This window comes from Limulus polyphemus, unplaced genomic scaffold (genome assembly GCF_000517525.1).
Source record: "Limulus polyphemus unplaced genomic scaffold, Limulus_polyphemus-2.1.2 Scaffold2070, whole genome shotgun sequence".
NCBI classification, from domain to species: domain Eukaryota; kingdom Metazoa; phylum Arthropoda; class Merostomata; order Xiphosura; family Limulidae; genus Limulus; species Limulus polyphemus.
In genome coordinates, this window is record NW_013667680.1 from 101,004 (window position 1) to 120,395 (window position 19,392).

At 36.4% G+C, this 19,392-nt stretch overlaps 1 protein-coding gene across 1 annotated transcript in view; it reads right to left on the minus strand.

Moving 5' to 3' along the window:
- Positions 1 to 18,506, minus strand: part of LOC106465843 (uncharacterized protein C2orf16-like) — a 64,934-nt gene extending 46,428 nt beyond the window's left edge. Inside the window, exon 1 of the mRNA XM_022393797.1 lies at positions 17,693 to 18,506. Coding sequence (XP_022249505.1) covers positions 17,693 to 18,506 — 814 coding nt within the window. The remainder of the gene's footprint in view (positions 1 to 17,692) is intronic.
- Positions 18,507 to 19,392: the final 886 nt, after the last annotated feature.

Genomic DNA, 19,392 nt, shown 5'->3' on the forward strand with positions numbered 1-19,392 from the left:
CAACAACAATACAATTAAGAATTTTATCTGACAACATCAAATGTTGTACCATCTCACAAATTATGGCCTATGTTGTTGTCTCTTTTTCCAAAAACAACAACAATACAATTAAGTAATGTTATCAGACAACATCAAATGTTGTACCATCTCACAAAGTATGGCCTATGTTGTTGTCTCTTTTTCCAAAAACAACAACAATACAATTATGTTATTTCATCTGACAACGTCAAATGTTATACCATCTTACAAATGATGGCCTATGTGGGGTTGTTTCTTTGTTTATATAAATAAAAAAAAGGAACAGATAGCACAGATAATACTCACGTTGCTCGTCAATTTGTGGGGTCAAAGACATCGTGACGATTATAAGAACAATCGCGATAAGAAACAGTACTCCACTCACTATTCCAACTACTACCGACACTCCCCTGGTGTCTGAGTCCTCTCTGTACGCGTGGTCAACTTCTTGTGTATTATCGTCAGGTTCCGACGATACAACTCGAACAGGTGCCTTCTTACTTCTTGACATTTCGTTGGTCAGGATCAATCGAACCCCTCAGGATTCACTGGCGGTGTTTTTTGTTGTTTTTTTTTTTTTTAGTGGAGAGTAGAGATTAAGGATGAGAGTCAGTTTGTTCTTCGAACGTCTGAATGTGACAGTTGTTGTTACAGAGTGGTGACACAATCGGTTGGACAAACTTCAACGTTATTTTTATCTGCGCCTATTTTCGTATGTGTTCCCTCTGAGAATCCACTGTATTAACAGAACATCGAATGTTCTCTTTGTAATTTATCGTTCTATACTTTGCCGTGTCTTCACTCTAGCATTTGTCTTTACTAGCACAATCATATATATTATATTAAAGTTACAAGACGTTGTGCCGTTTGGAAATAGTCACGGGAGTTTTTCGCCTTTCATCAACATGCTGCAATACCAAGCGTTGCCGTTTCGCATGAAGTCTGAAGATGTGATCTTCAAAACCTGTTCTCTTCCTTTTACGCATGCCTACCTGTGTACACCTGTTTTCGTACAATATGTCCTCCACGCGTGGGTACCGCGCATGCGCAAGAGCGACAAAATAAAATCAATATTGTATTCTTCCGTAGAAAAGCAAATATAAAACAGAACGGATACAAAGACGTACGTACGACCTTCTAAACTTTAAGAAACAAGTGGGTTTCAAAATCTTTACCGACTTAAGCTCTAGGAATATATGCTAACGATGTAGGTCCTATGTTGTTGTTTTTTCCGCGAAAATCTGGCCTCAGTAAGGAGGTTATTTATACATTTACGGAAATACAAATCCCTTACTTAACAGGAAAATTTGGGGTCAGTGAGAAAACGATCTATGCATTTACGGAAACACAAATCCCTTACTTACCAGGAAAACTTGGGCTCAGTAAGAAGACGATCTATACATTTGTGGAAATCCAATACCGCCTACTTAGACAACACTGTCAATTAAAATCAAAGCTAAATCATTCACCTGAATGAAACAAAGGTTTTCTATATAGCTTCTCCCCTACACTATATTAATTGGTTAAGTATAGAAGCGGCGCTAAAGAGGAGGGCTTGGGGGAGGGGCTCTAGCTACCCCCTAAATTTGCCTTAACAATCCCAATCATCGTGTTGTACATGCAGATGATCTACACATATTGACGGCAAAGACACGCTATCAATATTCTATGTGACCCCCCTCAGCCCCCTCCACCTAACCTGGAAAAGGCTAGTGCCGGACCTGATTAAGTAAAACTGTCAATACACATTTTAACATCTGCCACACCAGCCAATCCGGGATCTTGATGTGGATTTTTAAAAAATGAGTCATTCCGGAAATGTTTGGGTTGTTTTGATTAGACAAAACGAAGACGTTTGGCACTATATTTGAAGTCTAGGTGATTGGATCCCTGATTTGACCTAAGACCCTGACAGCCAACATGGAAAATATAATCTGCGAATGTAAAGTAGAACGATGTAGCAATGACGCATGCTTGAAATGATCTAGATGTAGCTGTGAATGTGAGGGGTTAAGTGTAGCAATTAAGCTAAGCCATGGGTCCACTTGACATACCAGCTAAATCAGAGATTCATCAATTGATTACTGAATTGACAGCGAAACATAATAAAATGAGCACAATGGTATCGTTATCTTCAAAAAGGGGATTGGAATCATATATATAAAAGATCATTAGTTTTAATACTTTGTGAAACTAAAGGCACAGTAAAGCTGAAAGATGCAGTGTTGAAGTTGAAGCAGATGCATTACAAGATGATTTCCCTGACGGTTTTCAAACTAAAAAATACCATTTCTGCGATGAATAGTAAATATAAGAAAGATGGTATAATACCCTGTATTTTACCACTATTGTATAATCCATATACATTTCATCATGTCATATTTTCATTAATATTTAGTTGTTGTTGTGTTTTTTTTCGTTTTAGAAGCTGTGCCGAGTTTCATTCATCGAGATCTATCGAAATAACTCTAAATCATCGGTTTCCAGAATGACCTCCTGTTGACCATTCATTGAGATCTATCGAAATAACTCTAAATCACCGGTTTCCAGAATGACCCCCCTGTTGACCATTCATCGAGATCTATCGAAATAACTCTAAATCACCGGTTTCCAGAATGACCCCCCTGTTGACCAGTCATCTAGATCTATCGAAATAACTCTAAATCGTCGGTTTCCAGAATGACCCCTGTTGACCATTCATCGAGATCTATCGAAATAACTCTAAATCACCGATTTCCAGAATGATGTTGACCATCCTACATTCAGTACTAAAAATGCTGGGCTGGTTCCTGTGGCAGGTGTTAAAACGAAAAGAAACAAAATTGGTTAAAATAAGAATTACCAAATGAAATATATCGTTGTGGTTCAACTAAACTGTCGCTTGTAACAGATCCTTTTTAAGCTATTTATGTGAAACTCTCCACGTGATAGCACCTGTTGAACACACCCTCTTCTATGTCACTTGGTAAAGAGAGTTATCATGTCACGTGTTATCTCCATATAGATTATCATCGTTCTAATGTTATTTCATGCGCTAAACCATTATTATGCCTCGGATTCCTCATTCAGTCATTGTAGCCTATTACTCTGTATGTAAATTACTAACAACATTCATTTAAACTGCCCATTATTTTTCTTTCTCAATGGGAGTGTCCACACAATTCAGACATCACTGGAAATTAACATTACGAGAAACGAGCTGGTTTTTTTTTTAATACACGTATACACCGAAGGGATCGCTACTTGAATTATAAAGGACCATCGTTTAAATTACGAAGCTGGTACTGGTTTTCTGAAGTTCATGTCAGACAACATATTTAGTCTTCCACTAGAAAGGAAAACGAACTTGTAATCTTTCTTCAGATTTATAATATATAGAAATGAAGATCACGTTTTGAGCAAGTACTTTGAGTTTTTATCTGCTATTCCACTGATATCGCATGCACGTTATAGAAAATTATCATTTGTGAGATGGTAATTCCAGACTTCATCAGAAGGTGATATGCCGCCAACAGCTTGAATATGTCAAACTTCATGATACAATTCCTGACATCTCGGAAATCGTGGCATATTCTTAAAAGAGAGTATGTTGGTATGTCCCATTTTGATGAAAGAGTTAGCACAAAGGATCACATATAAAGTATAACAGACTTAGAATAAGACCCATATGTCTTGAGGGTGTACAGGCATGTTTAAAATGATGGATAAGTCATGATAAATTCTGGAAAAACAGAGTGTGTGTGTGTGTTGGTATGTCCCTTGATGCCTTGAGAATGTGCATGCATGTTTGGATCGATGTATAAGTCATGACAAATTATTGAGAAAGAGTGTATTGGTATGACCCATGATGTCTTGAGAATGTACAGGCATGTTTGGATTGATGTAGAAATTATAACAAATTTGAGAGAAAGAGTGTGTGTGTGTGTGTGTTGGTATGTCCCATGGTGCTTGAGAATGTACAGGCATGTTTGGATTGATGTAGAAATTATAACAAATTTGAGAGAAAGAGTTGTTGTTTGGTATGTCCCATGGTGCTTGAGAATGTACAGGCATGTTTGGATTGATGTATAAGTCATAACAAATTCTAGAGAGAGATTGTGTTGGTATGTCCCATGGTGCTTGAGCATGTACAGGCATGTTTGGATTGATGTATAAGTCATAACAAATTCTAGAGAGAGATTGTGTTGGTATGTCCCATGGTGCTTGAGAATGTACAGGCATGTTTGGATTGATGTAGAAAGTCATAACAAATTCTAGAGAGAAATAGTGTGTGTGTTGGTATGTCCCATGGTGCTTGAGAATGTACAGGCATGTTTGGATTGATGTAGAAATTATAACAAATTTGAGAGAAAGTGTGTGTATGTGTGTTGGTATGTCCCACGGTGCCTTGAGAGTGTATAGGTATGTTTTATTTAATGTGTCAGGTATTAAGTAAGTGATATTTGTGTGATAAAAACAAGTATATACGTCATAATTCAAGAAACTCGATAATCCGATAGGATCGAAAGATAGGCCTCACTTTCCAAGAATGCTCAGGTAGTATCCAGAATATTTATTTTCATGAACTATATTAAAAAGTTAAATTAACAGCAGGTTAATTTAAATAACAACTTTCACTAAATCATTTAAAAACGTATAGAAGTACTAAAATAACTTTAATAGAACTATTTTTCGTTTCGTAAATACACTTTAAACAATAGAGTTATTTGCCTATATACCGGTGAGTTCTTCTAGGCCCTATTACGTAGAATTATATTCTTATACCTCAGCCTTTAATAAAACAAGTGTAATTTTTTTTGTTCTAAATATAATTGAATATCTTTATCCTGCACAGAATTCACAGTGTTTGAATTCTGTATGCTGTAATCCTTTGGTTTTTTGATGTTGGACTATTCGTTCCAGTTTGTTGCCCATCGAACACTAGTCATTCATATCTCAATAGTAGTTCTTATTATATAAAATTCTTGTCGTTCCTATATAATCAGTCTCTATTCATACGTTAAAAGCCTTTTAAATACAATGACTGACATTACGTTATGAGTGACACTGTAACTGACACAGTCGACAAAATAAAACTTTTGCACGCTTGAAACTTGGACTAGTTTATCTTTTATAACTGCATAAAACGATCAAATGCAATTTATTAATATAATGACAACCCGAAAATAAAATATTTTCATGAACTCATCACGCTATCAATGCCAATTAACGAAGTGTTTAAAATTTTCCTTTTTTTTTAGAGTGACTTACTTATGTGGTCGTTCTACACATAGACCTATGTTCATTTTAAGTAAGAAAATACCACTATATATGCGTATATTGTCCTAATTTAAATAGAAATAACCAAAAGCTGTCACACACAGAACAGTTCATAACTCTGATACTTAAGATTATATACCCAAGAAAGTTCGTACCTTGAATTTTTAATGTTACGCACGGACGTACAGGCGTATGCCTATTTACGCCCTTATAAATTATGATAATATTAAAAAAAAATACTTTTCTCTAAGTCCAGCAACATGTAGAGAACATCGTAGGGCAAGAGTTTTTTTTTTGGGGGGGGGAGGTGTTAAAGGAGACTATAGGAGCTATGGGTTGCCTTTGGTAGATATAGGGTAAAAAAAAACATAAGAAGCAAACACGCCCTCTCATTCCTATTCAACTGGTTTTAGGCCCGGCATGACCAGGTGGTTAGAGCGCTCGACTCGCAATCTGAGGGTCGCGGGTTCGAATCCCCGTCACACCAAACATGCTCACTCTTTCAGCCGTAGGGGCGCTATAATGTGACGGTCAATCCTACTATTCGTTAGTAAAAGAGTAGCGCAAGAGTTGGCGGTGGGTGGTGATGACTAGCTGCCTTCCCTCTAGTGTCACACTACTAAATTAGGGACGGCTAGCGCAGATACCCCTCGTGTAGCTTTGCGCGAAATTCAAAACAAAGAAAACAAACAAATAACCTGGTTTTATAAGCCGTTTTTAAAATCTAAAACTAAACAGGGAATCATTGAGTATTAATCTACAGCCCAGCACGCTAACCTGTTGGGTTGTAAATAATAATATAATGCATTTTGACTACCTGGCGATTTTACTTTGTTATTCAGTAAGGGAAATGTGTACAGTTTATTAGTATATCACGATTGTTTTTTTATTTACTATAAGGACCCACAGTTCTCGGTGTGCCATTCATTTTAAAGATGAGGCCTTTTTTCCCTAACAATTTGCAGTAAGCAAGACGTAGAACCTGGCGTGTCTTTTAGTAGTTAAGAATAATTTTCTATGAGTGAGAAAAAGGGCACTTTTAGGGCATAATAGAAGAAAGGCATGGGCTTGAGCCTACCCAACCACCCTTCCTGTGCACGTCATTCCCTAAGTCACTGTCCAGACAAGAAAACTGTATACATTTCCCCCTACTGAAAACCAATGTAATATCGCCAGGTAGTCAAAATGCATCATATTATTTACAACCCACAGGTCCTTGTGGTTAGCGTGCTGGGCTGTAGATCGAAAGATCCGAGGCTCGAGCTGTGATATTCCGCTGAACGCGCTCCACGTTTTCAACTGTGAAAGTCAAGTCTTTTATTCGACTAATCGTAGCTGCGTAGGCGGCAAGTGCTTTAGACTGATTTACCTTCCCTTTTATCAGAAGTTCTAAGTTGATACTTAAACCCTATGTTTGTTGACCTGTCTGTTTAGCCCAGGAATCGCGTGAAGGTGCTGTTCAGGTTGAAAAATACCCAAATACAATTAGAACATGCAAGCAATTTAAAAGAAAAGCTAAAAATATGATAGTGAATTACGTATTTTACCTGAATATATTTAAAAATATATACATTATTTCACTATTTGTAAAAAATTAGTATTTGTATAAGCATTTAAATTGCTTAAAATAAAAAAAAAATACAGGAAAATATCTGAATAAAGAGGAAGTAATTAACATAATATTTCTAAAAGTAATATTTATAACATTTATTGACCAACAGAATATATCGGCAAACATAAAGTGAAAGGCTTCTGTTACTCTTGAACTAAGACGTTATGATAATGTGTAATAAATGGATGATTTATCTTAGAACGTACTAGTATTTAAACTATGTCCTAGTTTTCTACTCTTGAAATAAGACCTTATGATAATGTGTAATAAATGGATGATTTATCTTAGAACGTACTAGTATCTAAACTATGTCCTAGTTTTCTACTCGTACTAGTATCTAAACTATGTTCTAGTTTTCTACTCTTGAAATAAGACCTTATGATAATGTGTAATAAATGGATGATTTATCTTAGAACGTACTAGTATCTAAACTATGTCCTAGTTTTTAACGTATCTTAACTCCCTTACTCTTGTGGTATACTTTTTATTGTGTATTAGAAACTTATAGTAAGCACTATTTGATGAAGATATTAAAAGTTGTCTTGTTGTAGAATAAAAGTTCTTATTACTATTACTCGTATTAAAACTAAATTTACTTTCCCACTGTTAACCCTACTGCCATTTAAGTGTCAAACACCTTACATTTATGCATTAGTTACAACAATTCCTTACTCATGCTAACTCAAGACTATAATTCGATAACAACATTGCTTTTTCAATTCCCACTCTCACTCACTCAAATAAAGTTTTCGCATATTTCTCAAATACCGGAGTCATTCGTCGTTTAATTCAAAACATTAAGGTCCTTGGTTTTGATTAATTTATAACGATACAGACTTATAGAATGTCTAACAGTTCATACTTACTAAATCTTCTTGCTTGATCGAAGTGCTTAAAATAAAAGAAGTTTATAACATTCATGAGCTACTTATTTGCCGCAAGATGGCAGTATAATATATACGCACTAACGTCAAGTACAGTTCACGTTCGACGTACTTGTCTTATTACAGAGATTTAGGGACTTTCATAGCTTAAAATAAATCAGTAAATGAGATACAAAAAAAAACACTCAAAACAGATTTACATAAATAATGTCCAATATAATTTCAACATTAGAAAATTAAAATTATACTATGAAAAACGTACGATAATGTGAGAACTGTATCAACTCTTGTGACTACTCGGCTGTGTCGTGGCGCCACCTGTTAGGTTTTATTACAATGTGAACATTTTCTTGTTTAAGTATATTTATGAATATTAGAACTATAAACTCTGAGTAAGATACTTTCTCTTTCTTTCTTGATAGCTGAAGACATGAGTTATTATCAATCAAAGATAAGAACGTAGAATTAATTCACTGATTAATACGGACAAGTTAATAAAACGGTCTAACTAGGAGTACGAAATGTCGTAAACCAAAAACTTTTAACGAGTTGAATGCATTAATTCAGTAGCTGGGTAATGACATTTTCGGCCATAATCCCAATAATATCTCATGAGGTTCGATGAACTGTGAACTTTAGGTGAGCTCTAAATTCATACACGGAGCTAACCATGTAAAATATTTCTCATGATAAAAATATGATAACAATAATGAAAGTGATGTTAATGTATGTATATTAAATACTTTAACATATAATGTCAGTGCAACTAACATTAAAAAAACGAATATGATGTAATTTTCAAAACTTAAAATGTAGTTGTTTGCTTCATGCATAATCACAGATTTCCTGTCCTTTATTTTATTAACTATAAGGTATTATTGTATTATTGGCTACTTAACTTTCAGCTACTAGCATTTATAACATATTGTTCCGTTCGTTTCTTAAATTTCAGCCACTTCTGTTTATAATGTACAGTGTCATTCGCTGTTTAACATTCAGCAACTAATATTCGTAACGTATTATATCACTCTCTGTTTAACATTCAACCACTATTAAGTATAACGTATTGTTTCATTCGCTGTATAAATTTCAGCCACTTCTGTTTATAATGTACTGTATTCGCTGTTTATCTTTCAACCACTAATAAGTATAACGTATTGTATCACTCTCTGTTTAACTTTCAACCACTAATAAGTATAACGTATTGTTTCATTCGCTGTATAAATTTCAGCCACTTCTGTTTATAATGTACTGTACCATTCGCTGTTTATCTTTCAACCACTAATAAGTATAACGTATTGTATCATTCGCTGTTTAACTATTATTAGTAATTTATATTGGCAACGGATGTTACCTTTTATTTATTCAAAATTCGATCACAACTTGTAGAGTATTTTTTTAGGTCTTCGGATTTACAATGATAAAATTAGGGATTCGATTCCCCTCGGTGGACACCGCAGATAGCCTGATGTGGCTTTGCTATAAGAAAACACAAATGTTTTGGTTAATATGTTTTAGGTGAGGCTAAGTCTTGTCATATACGTTTTGCTACACACACACATCTATAATTTTTAGCCAATATATTTTTGAAATATTGTATTATACTTTTTAAAAAAGCAGTGGAATTTCCTGGAAAAAGAAACTAATATATTTTCAGGTTAGGCTAAGTCTTGTCATATACTCGCTGATACATTGGCGCAGCGGTATGTCTGCGGACTTACAACGCTAGAATCCTGGCTTCGATACCCGTGGTGGGCAGATCATATATAGCCCATTGTGTAGCTTTGTACTTAATTACAAACAAACAAACAAACAAGCTGATACATTGGCGCAGCGGTATGTCTGCGGACTTACAACGCTAGAATCCGGGCTTCGATACCCGTGGTGGGCAGAGCATATATAGCCCATTGTGTAGCTTTGTACTTAATTACAAACAAACAAACAAGCTGATACATTGACTGGTACGCCTGGCGTCATCTTTTATACAAATAATCGAGAATGCTAATAATCTGTCTTATGGATAAAATAATTTCTCTGTAATTTTAATGGAAGAAAAAGTTACATATTCGCATCTGGTTTATTATTTGTTTATTTGTAATTAAGCACAAAGCTACACAATGGGCTATCTGTGCTCTGCCCACACACGTCGTAAGTCCGCAGACATACCGCTGTGCTACTGGGGGGGGGGGGGGCTTTTAAAAAAATGTCATCATCACACGGTATTCCCAGGTGGTCGCCCTCCAAAGTACTAATCGGGCCCGACGTTGTTTAATTTCGGGGATCCAACGAGAACCGGTGTTTTCAACGTGGTATGAACGATGACGTTGCATCTGGCTTGTGTCGACTGCTCGCACAAAGCTACACAAGGGCTAACTCTATACTGATATACTAGAGGGGAGGGGGGTATAGTCAACAGCACTCACCGTTATAAATGTTAGGCTACTGTTATCGAATAGTGGGATTTGGCCGTTAATATTATAACGTACCCACGGGCCCAAAGTTGGGTAAAGAGTCACTAACCATGGACCCGACACGCTAATCGCTAGGTCACGCTTGGCTCAAGAATTAACAAGGAATCAATATTGAAAAACTGCACCAGGTGAATCATTTAAAATGCGTCAACATTTAACGAGAAAGTCGCTGAACTAATTTACAACAGCTTCGTAACGTATATTGCACTGATTTTTACGCCTATCTCTAATATGTTCTTCAATTCCTTGCAATTAAGAAGACTGAGATGAAGCTGTAACACATTCAAATACATTTGTCTGTTTGTTGTTAATCACAAACTTACACAATGGGCTATCAGTGTTATTCTCACCACGAGTATCGAAACCCAGTTTTTAGCGGGTGACTTACCGCTGAGCCACTGGGAGGGGATTCATTCATATAAAATTATTCTTTAGACATAGCCTATTATTTTTACAAGTGGTTCGTTCATTCTTAGGTTCACAACAAATATTATTATTTTTGTAAATTTTAATGTGCGAGTTGTGTCTTTAATATTTTGATGAACATGTAATAAAATCTGTGCATTCTTCCTTAGTTAATAACTATGACAATCTCTATATTCTACGCTGTAAAAATACCCTTTTTCAGTTCAATTCTTTTCTCAATAAAATATTTCAACATCTTTTGCATGCTAACAAATATATTTATCCGAAATAGTTTGTTTGTTTGTTTTGGTAATGGTTTCCTTGTAAACCGGATAATACCCTGTAATGATTATCGATTTTGATCAAGGACAAATAACAATTCACGGAATGTTGGTTGGTTGGTTGTTTTGAATTTTGCGCAAAGCTACACGAGGGCTATCTGCGCTAGCCGTTCCTAATTTAGCAGTGTAAGACTAGAGGGAAGGCAGCTAGTCATCACCACCCACCGCCAACTCTTGGGCTACTCTTTTACCAACGAATATTGGGATTGTCCGTCACATTATAACGCCCCCACGGCTGAAAGGGCGAACATGTTTAGTGTGACGGGGATTCGAACCCGCAAACCGGCAGATTGCGAGCCGAGCTCCCTAACCACCTGGCCATGCCGGGGCCTTTTATGATAAGAAGTGCGACATTAAAACTAAAAAAAAAAAAAACTTTGAGAATTAAATATATGTGTTTAGTAGCTCGATAGAACGCCCTGTGTTTTTTCAAACACACTTTCCGTTAGGAATAAAGATCTAATCAAGCTATAACTGAAAACTGTTTGGAATAATAGAACTAATAAATACCTGCGGCGGACTGACATGGCCAGGTGGTTAGGGCGTTTGACTCGCAATCTGAGAGTCAAGAGTTCGAATCCCCGTCCCACTAAACATGATAATATTTGATGTCATTAAAGGTCACGACCTTCGAAACTTATCAATATGTATCATACATCAAACAATGTTCTTTCTAATTTTTTCAATCCATGTGCGGAATGAATTTTTCCATGTGCACCAGTATCAAGGCAATGTGCGGATGTGCGCTACCGGTTATTTTTCTTTGGGGGGGGGGGTATTTTTAGACCATCGACCCTATTGGATCATTAGACCGCTTTGCAATGCTACCAGTTGGTTATTTGGGCTTTAGGCCTATCGACTGCCAGGGTCATTAAGGCCGTCAACGTGTTGAGACTCCTCACCATTTCTGAGGATGTGCACGGCACTCGATTGGCTGTTGTTCATTCCAGACAAAATACATTCAGACAAAATACACCAATCTGTGTTGAAAAAATTACAGCGATTTGTTTGTTTGTCGTTAAGCGCAAAACTTCTAAATGAACTATCTGTGCTGTGCCTACCACGAGTATCGAAACGCGGTTTTTTAGCTTGACAAGCCTTCAGACTTACCCATGTCATGCATCTCAGTGAATTATCCAGATTAGTTAACATCTTGCTGTATTATAATACATATACTAATCTGATAGAACTATAGCAAACGAATATAAAACAGAAGTACATTTATACGTTTAAATACTTCATTGACTCTCTTATTTTGTTCTAGAATTTATGCTATTTAATAAAAGATACGTTTTTGGTTCGTTATACAAGTAAAGTAATACCTACTTTTACAGTCACAAACATATTTTGTATTTTCATACTAAAGTCACTCTGTCGGCACGTTTTTTGCATATTTAATTAAACAGGCTCTTTTCTTACCCCCACCCACCCCCCACCTTTACCGAACAGTTTTATAATTTCTAATTCTGACAATTGTGAAAGGTTCCTTAGTGGCAGTTTCTTTTGTGTAAATGTTCTGTACGTTCACGCTCGTGCTTGGTAGTGAGTAGCGGAAAAGCACATCACGTGATTGTTTTGTCTTACGCACGTTTTACTTTTTTTTTCTTTCTTTTCTGCCTTTGAAATTTTGTTTTGGGCACTAACACTTGGCAGATCTGTATATACATACACCGGTGTACTATAGATTTAAGTTGGGCGTGCTTGTGCTAGTTAAGATGTGCTGACAGTATATTTAGGTACAATAACTCCTGCCATCCCACAAAAATATTGTTTGTTTGTTTAAGGGTAGGTGCTATACAGTGAAAGATGTTCTACAGGGGAAACATTCTTGCATTCAAAACTTGTAGACAATTACAAGAAGAATGTGCTTGTATATAAAACAAAATTCATTTAAATTTTAACACAGTGGAGTAGTTTAAATTAATGATGTTAATTAATTAAACAATAATTATGTAATACTTTCCTGAATCGAGACATTTACTTTACTCAACTTCCAGTCATAAGATCTTTCTTAATGATTTTTTTTTCTTTTCCTACGTTAGTGAGTTCGTTCCATGATTCTTAATTTCCTTGCAGTCTTATTTTACCGAATGGTTTGACACGAATCCTATTCATATTTTACTGGATAGCTAATTTCTGTACTACACCTCGTATTTTACTGAATGGTGTGTACTACTCCTTCTTGTATTGTACCGGGTGGATTGACGCTACACCTCGTATTTTACTGAATGGTGTGATGATACCACTTCTTGTATTGTACCGGGTGGAATGACAGTACACCTCGTATTTTACTGAATGGTGTGCTGCTACTCCTTCTTGTATTGTACCGGGTGGATTGATGCTACACCTCGTATTTTACTGAATGGTGTGATGCTACTCCTTCTTGTATTATAGCGGGTGGATTGACGCTACACCTCGTATTTTACTGAATGGTGTGATGCTACCACTTCTTGTATTGTACCGGGTGGATTGACGCTACACCTCGTATTTTACTGAATGGTGTGCTGCTACCCCTTCTTGTATTGTACCGAGTGGATTGAAGCTACACCTCGTATTTTACTGAATGGTGTGATGCTACCACTTCTTGTACTGTACCGGGTGGATTGACGCTACACCTCGTATTTTACTGAATGGTGTGATGATACCACTTCTTGTATTGTATCGTGTGATTTGGCGCTACACCTTCTTTTACGCTATTTTGTTATATCCTTTCGTTGTTTTATTTCAGTTAAACTCCTATTTTAAATTGGGAACGTGTTTGTAAGGATAATTTAAATGTTAAATGTAGAAATAATTGAAAAAAAAATCATTAATCCATTCGTCTAAAATATAAAGTTAAAATTCATTCTGTTTCTACAGTTTCATTCTATAGCATTAAACATGCTAACATTAACACGATATTTACTTAGCTTTTAATTACACGGTGCTTTGTTTAAGTAGCGAAGGAGGAAATGCTAATACCACTCGTCTAGCTAAGACTTTTGTGCCGGCAATTGTTCGATATTTCTCGTTGACTAATTAAGTTGTCACCTGCAGTGTTTCAAACAATATTTCTAACCTATCGTTTGTTATTTAAACTATCGCGAAATATATCACACTGTTCACGTACGTTATCAATCCACGGAAGAGACCAGCTTTAGATATGTTTTCTTTTAAAGTGTTCTAATCTCACTTGGTAATTAGAGGGGACTTTTAAAAAGACTTTGTAATTTTATTTAAAATTAGAAATTCCTTGTTTAAATATCATCTTTATTCGCTTGGCTACGAAACTATGTAAGATTTGTAAATTTTTTTTGACAAACCGAACTAGGAAGGTGTATCAAAAAAATTCATAATTTTGAGAACTCGGGTTAAAATATAATTAATTTTGGGTTACTCAGAAAAAAAAAGAAAAAGAACTCCCCCCCCCCAGTGGTTCAGCGGTAAGTCAGTGAGCTCACACCGTCAAAAATGGGGTTTCTATACTCGTGGTGGGCGCAGCATAGATAGCCCATTGCGTTAATTTGCCCTTGACAACAAAAAAGGAAAATAATATGTGGATATATGTACACGCAGATAACCTGCATACATACTCACATACATACATAGATAGATAAATACATAATGACATGCATACATACATACGTACGTACACATAGACACACACAAACACACACACACACATATATATATATATATATACATGCACATTGCACCCGTTTTTATATGCATGTTGAACTAATATTTACCGGACACTGTTAAGCTTGTACTCATAACTAATTTTTCTGACGAGTTGACAACAATCCATAGTCAGTCAGTCAGTTGCTTTGTGTTTTAAACAACCTAGTTTTATTATACAGCTTATTAGCTACGTCAAAGCGTGTTCATAACTTTTTTTTTCGTTTTATTATCCATCTGCTGAACTACCTAAAAAATTGTTTGGCTTACCAAGAAACTGAAGAATAGAACTACTCCTCCTCGCCCCCCCCCCGGAAGATTCTCTATCTTCTAAAGTTATCCTCACTTTTAATAATTTAGTAATAAGTATAATGTACGAATTCTTTAAAATAATTATCAAATTATTTATGAAATAATATTTGAATATCTTTCAAAAAAAAGAAAGGCTTATTAAACGTCGGTGTTACATTCTTGAAGATCTCGTACACCAGCTGGCGCTGCTATTCAGTTAATTAAAACTAACTTGTGATCAAAGTAAGCTCATTCTAAAGATCAGAATTGGTGCCGTGGGTGCGTTATAAGAGTGAAGGTCAATTTCCACAATTCGGTCTGACAAGAGTAGCCCAAGAGTTGGTGGCGTGTAACGATAACTAGCTGCCTTTCTTCTAGTCTTTCGCTTTAAACTTAGTACTCGTGTAACTTTGAGGGAAATTCATGGCAAAAGCAACACGTAAATTAATGGAGCGAACTCTACATAAGAAACTGAATGAAACATAATATCTGAGGTTACTTTATTAGGTACTTTGAACTTCATCGAGTTTTTCGTTTTTAGAAGAAACATAAAATCATTCATAGCACATACCGTGTTTTCTTAATGCGATAAGCATGATATTTGATAATGAAAAGTTTGAACTAAACCAACCAAATAATTCATAAAATTAAGGGGGAGTTAAACGCCTGTATTTTTATTTTATTTTTTCCTCACTGTAAATAGGAGTATTTGGGTAAACTCAACTCATTATAGTGAGTTTGGAGTGATCTCGTTAGATAAATACAAGAGACTAGCGTAAGTTTTTTACAACAACTCCATCTTAACAGTAATGTCACTTGATTAAACGGATGCTTTGTATAAGGAACAACTTAGTTTTAAAGTTGTTGAAAACTTTATAAAGTAAAAGAGGGCACGAAAAAGGAAATTAAGAACGACAACCTCAGAGTGCACATGTTGTATATCGCTACCTGCAAATCACGTAGGTAGGAATTGACATTATTTTACGTTACAGCTCTTTTTAAGATATTTGTAAACACATATAAGGTTTGTTTCATATTAGCCACCCACCCGTCTTAAGGTGTAATCAAGCCAGGTGTTAGACTTCGCCCGTCTTAAATTTAGTCAAACCAGGTGTTACACGTCAACCGTCTTAAGATGTAATCTAGCCAGGTGTTACACGTCAACCGTCTTAAGATGTTATCTAGCCAGGTGTTACATGTCAAACGTCTTAAGATGTAATCAAGCCAGGTGTTACACGTCACCCGTCTTAAAATGTAATCATGTCAGGTTTTACATGTCACCCGTTTTAAGATGTAATCAAGTCAGGTGTTACACGTCACCCGTCTTAAGATGTAATCAAGCCAAATGTTACACGTCACCCGTCTTAAAATGTAATCTAGTCAGGTGTTACACGTCACCTGTCTTAAGATGTAATCAAGTCAGGTATTACACGTCAACCGTCTTAAGACGTAATCAAGCCAGGTGTTACACGTCACCCGTCTTAAGATGTAATCAAGCCAAGTGTTACACGTCAACCGTCTTAAGATGTAGTCAAGCCAAGTGTTACACGTCAACCGTCTTAAGATGTAATCATGCCAGGTGTTACACGTCAACCGTCTTAAGATGTAATCAAGTCAGGTATTACACGTCAACCGTCTTAAGATGCAATCATGCCAGGTGTTACACGTCAACCGTCTTAAGATGTAATCAAGCCAAGTGTTACACGTCAACCGTCTTAAGATGTAGTCAAGCCAGGTGGTAGACGTCACCCGTCTTAAGATGTAATCATGCCAGGTGTTACACGTCAACCGTCTTACGGCCAGCAGTTGCTTCTATGATATACTAGCTGTAACATAATATACTCCATCTCCTAAGACATTGTAATAACGTTTGTGACGATTCACCAACTGTAGCATACTCGGTCTCCTTATACAGTAAAATTGACCTTTTAAGAATACAACCGACTAAAACATGTTCAATTGTATAACACAGTATAATACCGCTTCTGACGATACACGAGACGGAACATACGCGATTTCCTAACTAGCTGGACTACTCGTCCCTGGAACTGAAGTTATGTAAATTAATCATTAATGAAAGGTTATCTTAGGGCATGAAAATTTGCTTCCCTTATATGTAATTGTAAAAAACGCAAAATATACAAAACACAAAATGGGAAACTGAAAATTTGTACGTATCTCCCCATTGACCCAATGAACCTCCATAGCAATTTTGGTGAAGATCCACCCATACCCTGCAAAAACAGTTGCATGGACAGACAGCATACAGTACTATTATATTCATATAGATACAGTATAATATTCTTCTAACTATACACCAGCATGGCTTATCCATAAACACATAACAAGCTAACCCGACGAATGAAGACAAGTATTATTAACATTAAGTTATGCAGAAAAATGTAGTTATTGGGAATATACTGTTATATACTTAACAGTGATTATTTTTATGGTTTTATACATTGAATTCTGTGTTAAGTTTTGCGATGATAGAACATCATTTAGTCAATAAAAGTATGGCTTTGAAAGTATTGATAGAATAATCACATGCGTCTTAACCATATTAGTTTAATATGTCAAATTTGTATATTGATATCGTAAAATATTAACTAGATTTATGGTTTACTACTATGATGGTGTTATATCTTCTTTATCCCAACATATCATAAGATGTAAGTATCATTGGAAGTGTTCTTTTTGTCTACAGAAATGATACAAAAGCTGTGATTGGATAGATTATATGTTTTATCTCACCTAACTTGTCAATAGTCGGCGAAAGGGACAAAGTAACTGCCACAAGGATAACACTGGTCAGCAAAATGAAGATAGACACAGAACAAATGACAATTATGATCATCCTTCTTCGTCGTATTCCATTTTCCAGTTCTACGTCTTCTTTGTGATGGTCCTTCTCACTGCTCTTGGTTGGCCTACGCGATACTCGAGAGGACCGGCGAGCTTGCTCCTCACTACGAGAGGATCTACAGCTAGGGCCACAGTTACTGCCGCTGGATCTTCGGTCAGCACGACGAACCTCGTTCTCGGGATAGGAACTCTTCCTCTTCTTTTTAATCGCAGTGTGCTGGCTGGATACTTCCATGGAATGCCGACGACTGTGACCACTACCGCCTGCTGGAGGAGCAAGATAATGGCGGCTTCTGTTGCGAGACTTGTGGCCACTATTCTCGTATCCTTCCGTTCCTTCTCCGACGTACAAACTTGACGACTTGCGACGGCTTGCGTGATTCTGTCGACGATGAGTCTTTTCACCGTGGCTATTATGGGACGACGCTATTGACAGAACTGAAGATGAACGGGAAGGATTCCCACTGTTTCCTTCTTTCCATTCAACGCTGCTAGCCACCCGCACGACCACTCCTTCGTCCAGACGACTGGCGGAGTACTCGTAGGACGACCGTCTAGGTAAGCTTAGCGATGAATGCTCACTCAGATTTTCAGAATTCGTTTCTATATGCTCCGTGACATGAATAGATACGACATCGGCGTTCAGTGGTTTGGGGGATTCAGACTCACCTAATTTGCTTCTCTCACCATCCTGCACTGCCATCACGTACTAAGTATAAATAAACATTTAATCCAGAACATTTAAAGACAATTTAAAAAATAATAATTAGCAGTATAGAGAAAGTGAGGAATTGTTAATAAACAATTTCAGTCTTCTCTTTTATTCTACAACACTTGTAGAATAAGCTGAAGCGAGACAAACGTAAAGGGAAACTAATCCCGTAAGTTGGCTTCTTGCTGCGTCGCAAACAGATGGGCTTTGAATTGATATTGGACAGTAAGTAAGTGGAATATCCGTCTCCACTACGCATGCTCAGAAGAAGACAAAGCACGGGCCATTTCAGCAGGAGAGATGCCAGGCATCTCTATACTTGATGTGGGTCAGCGGTAGAAAGGATTGAAGTGTTTCAATCAATTAGGAACAGTCTTGAGTATTTGTAATTAAGTCTGTCAGAACACAGGTGGAACAAATAGCACGTGACGTAAGTGATCCCCTTTCTTTAAATTTACTTTAATGGATTCAAATGAGAAGAAACAAAAATACGTGCAAAATTTATTAAATTCGGGTTGAGTTAAACTAATACGTTAGTGAATCGAAAATAACTTGGAAAAACGTTTCACATGCTGGTTGTATTACTAGTTACAGTAAAAAAACCATCACGTTTGTGCTTGGAAAGTTACCTTACAGGAAAGAGACAAATATATGTAATAAAACGAATGCATTCCCTCAATTCTAAGTATTTATTTGCACATTCTTTAGGACTAACTTCCCATTATAGCCAGCTACCTACTTGAATTAAAACTGCTAATCATCCCTGTAATGGGAATAGATAATTAAATACCGTATATTTCGGTGTATAAGACGCACTTTTTTACCACAAAATTTGATGTCAAAATCTGCTTGCGTCCTATACACCGAAGGTATGAAT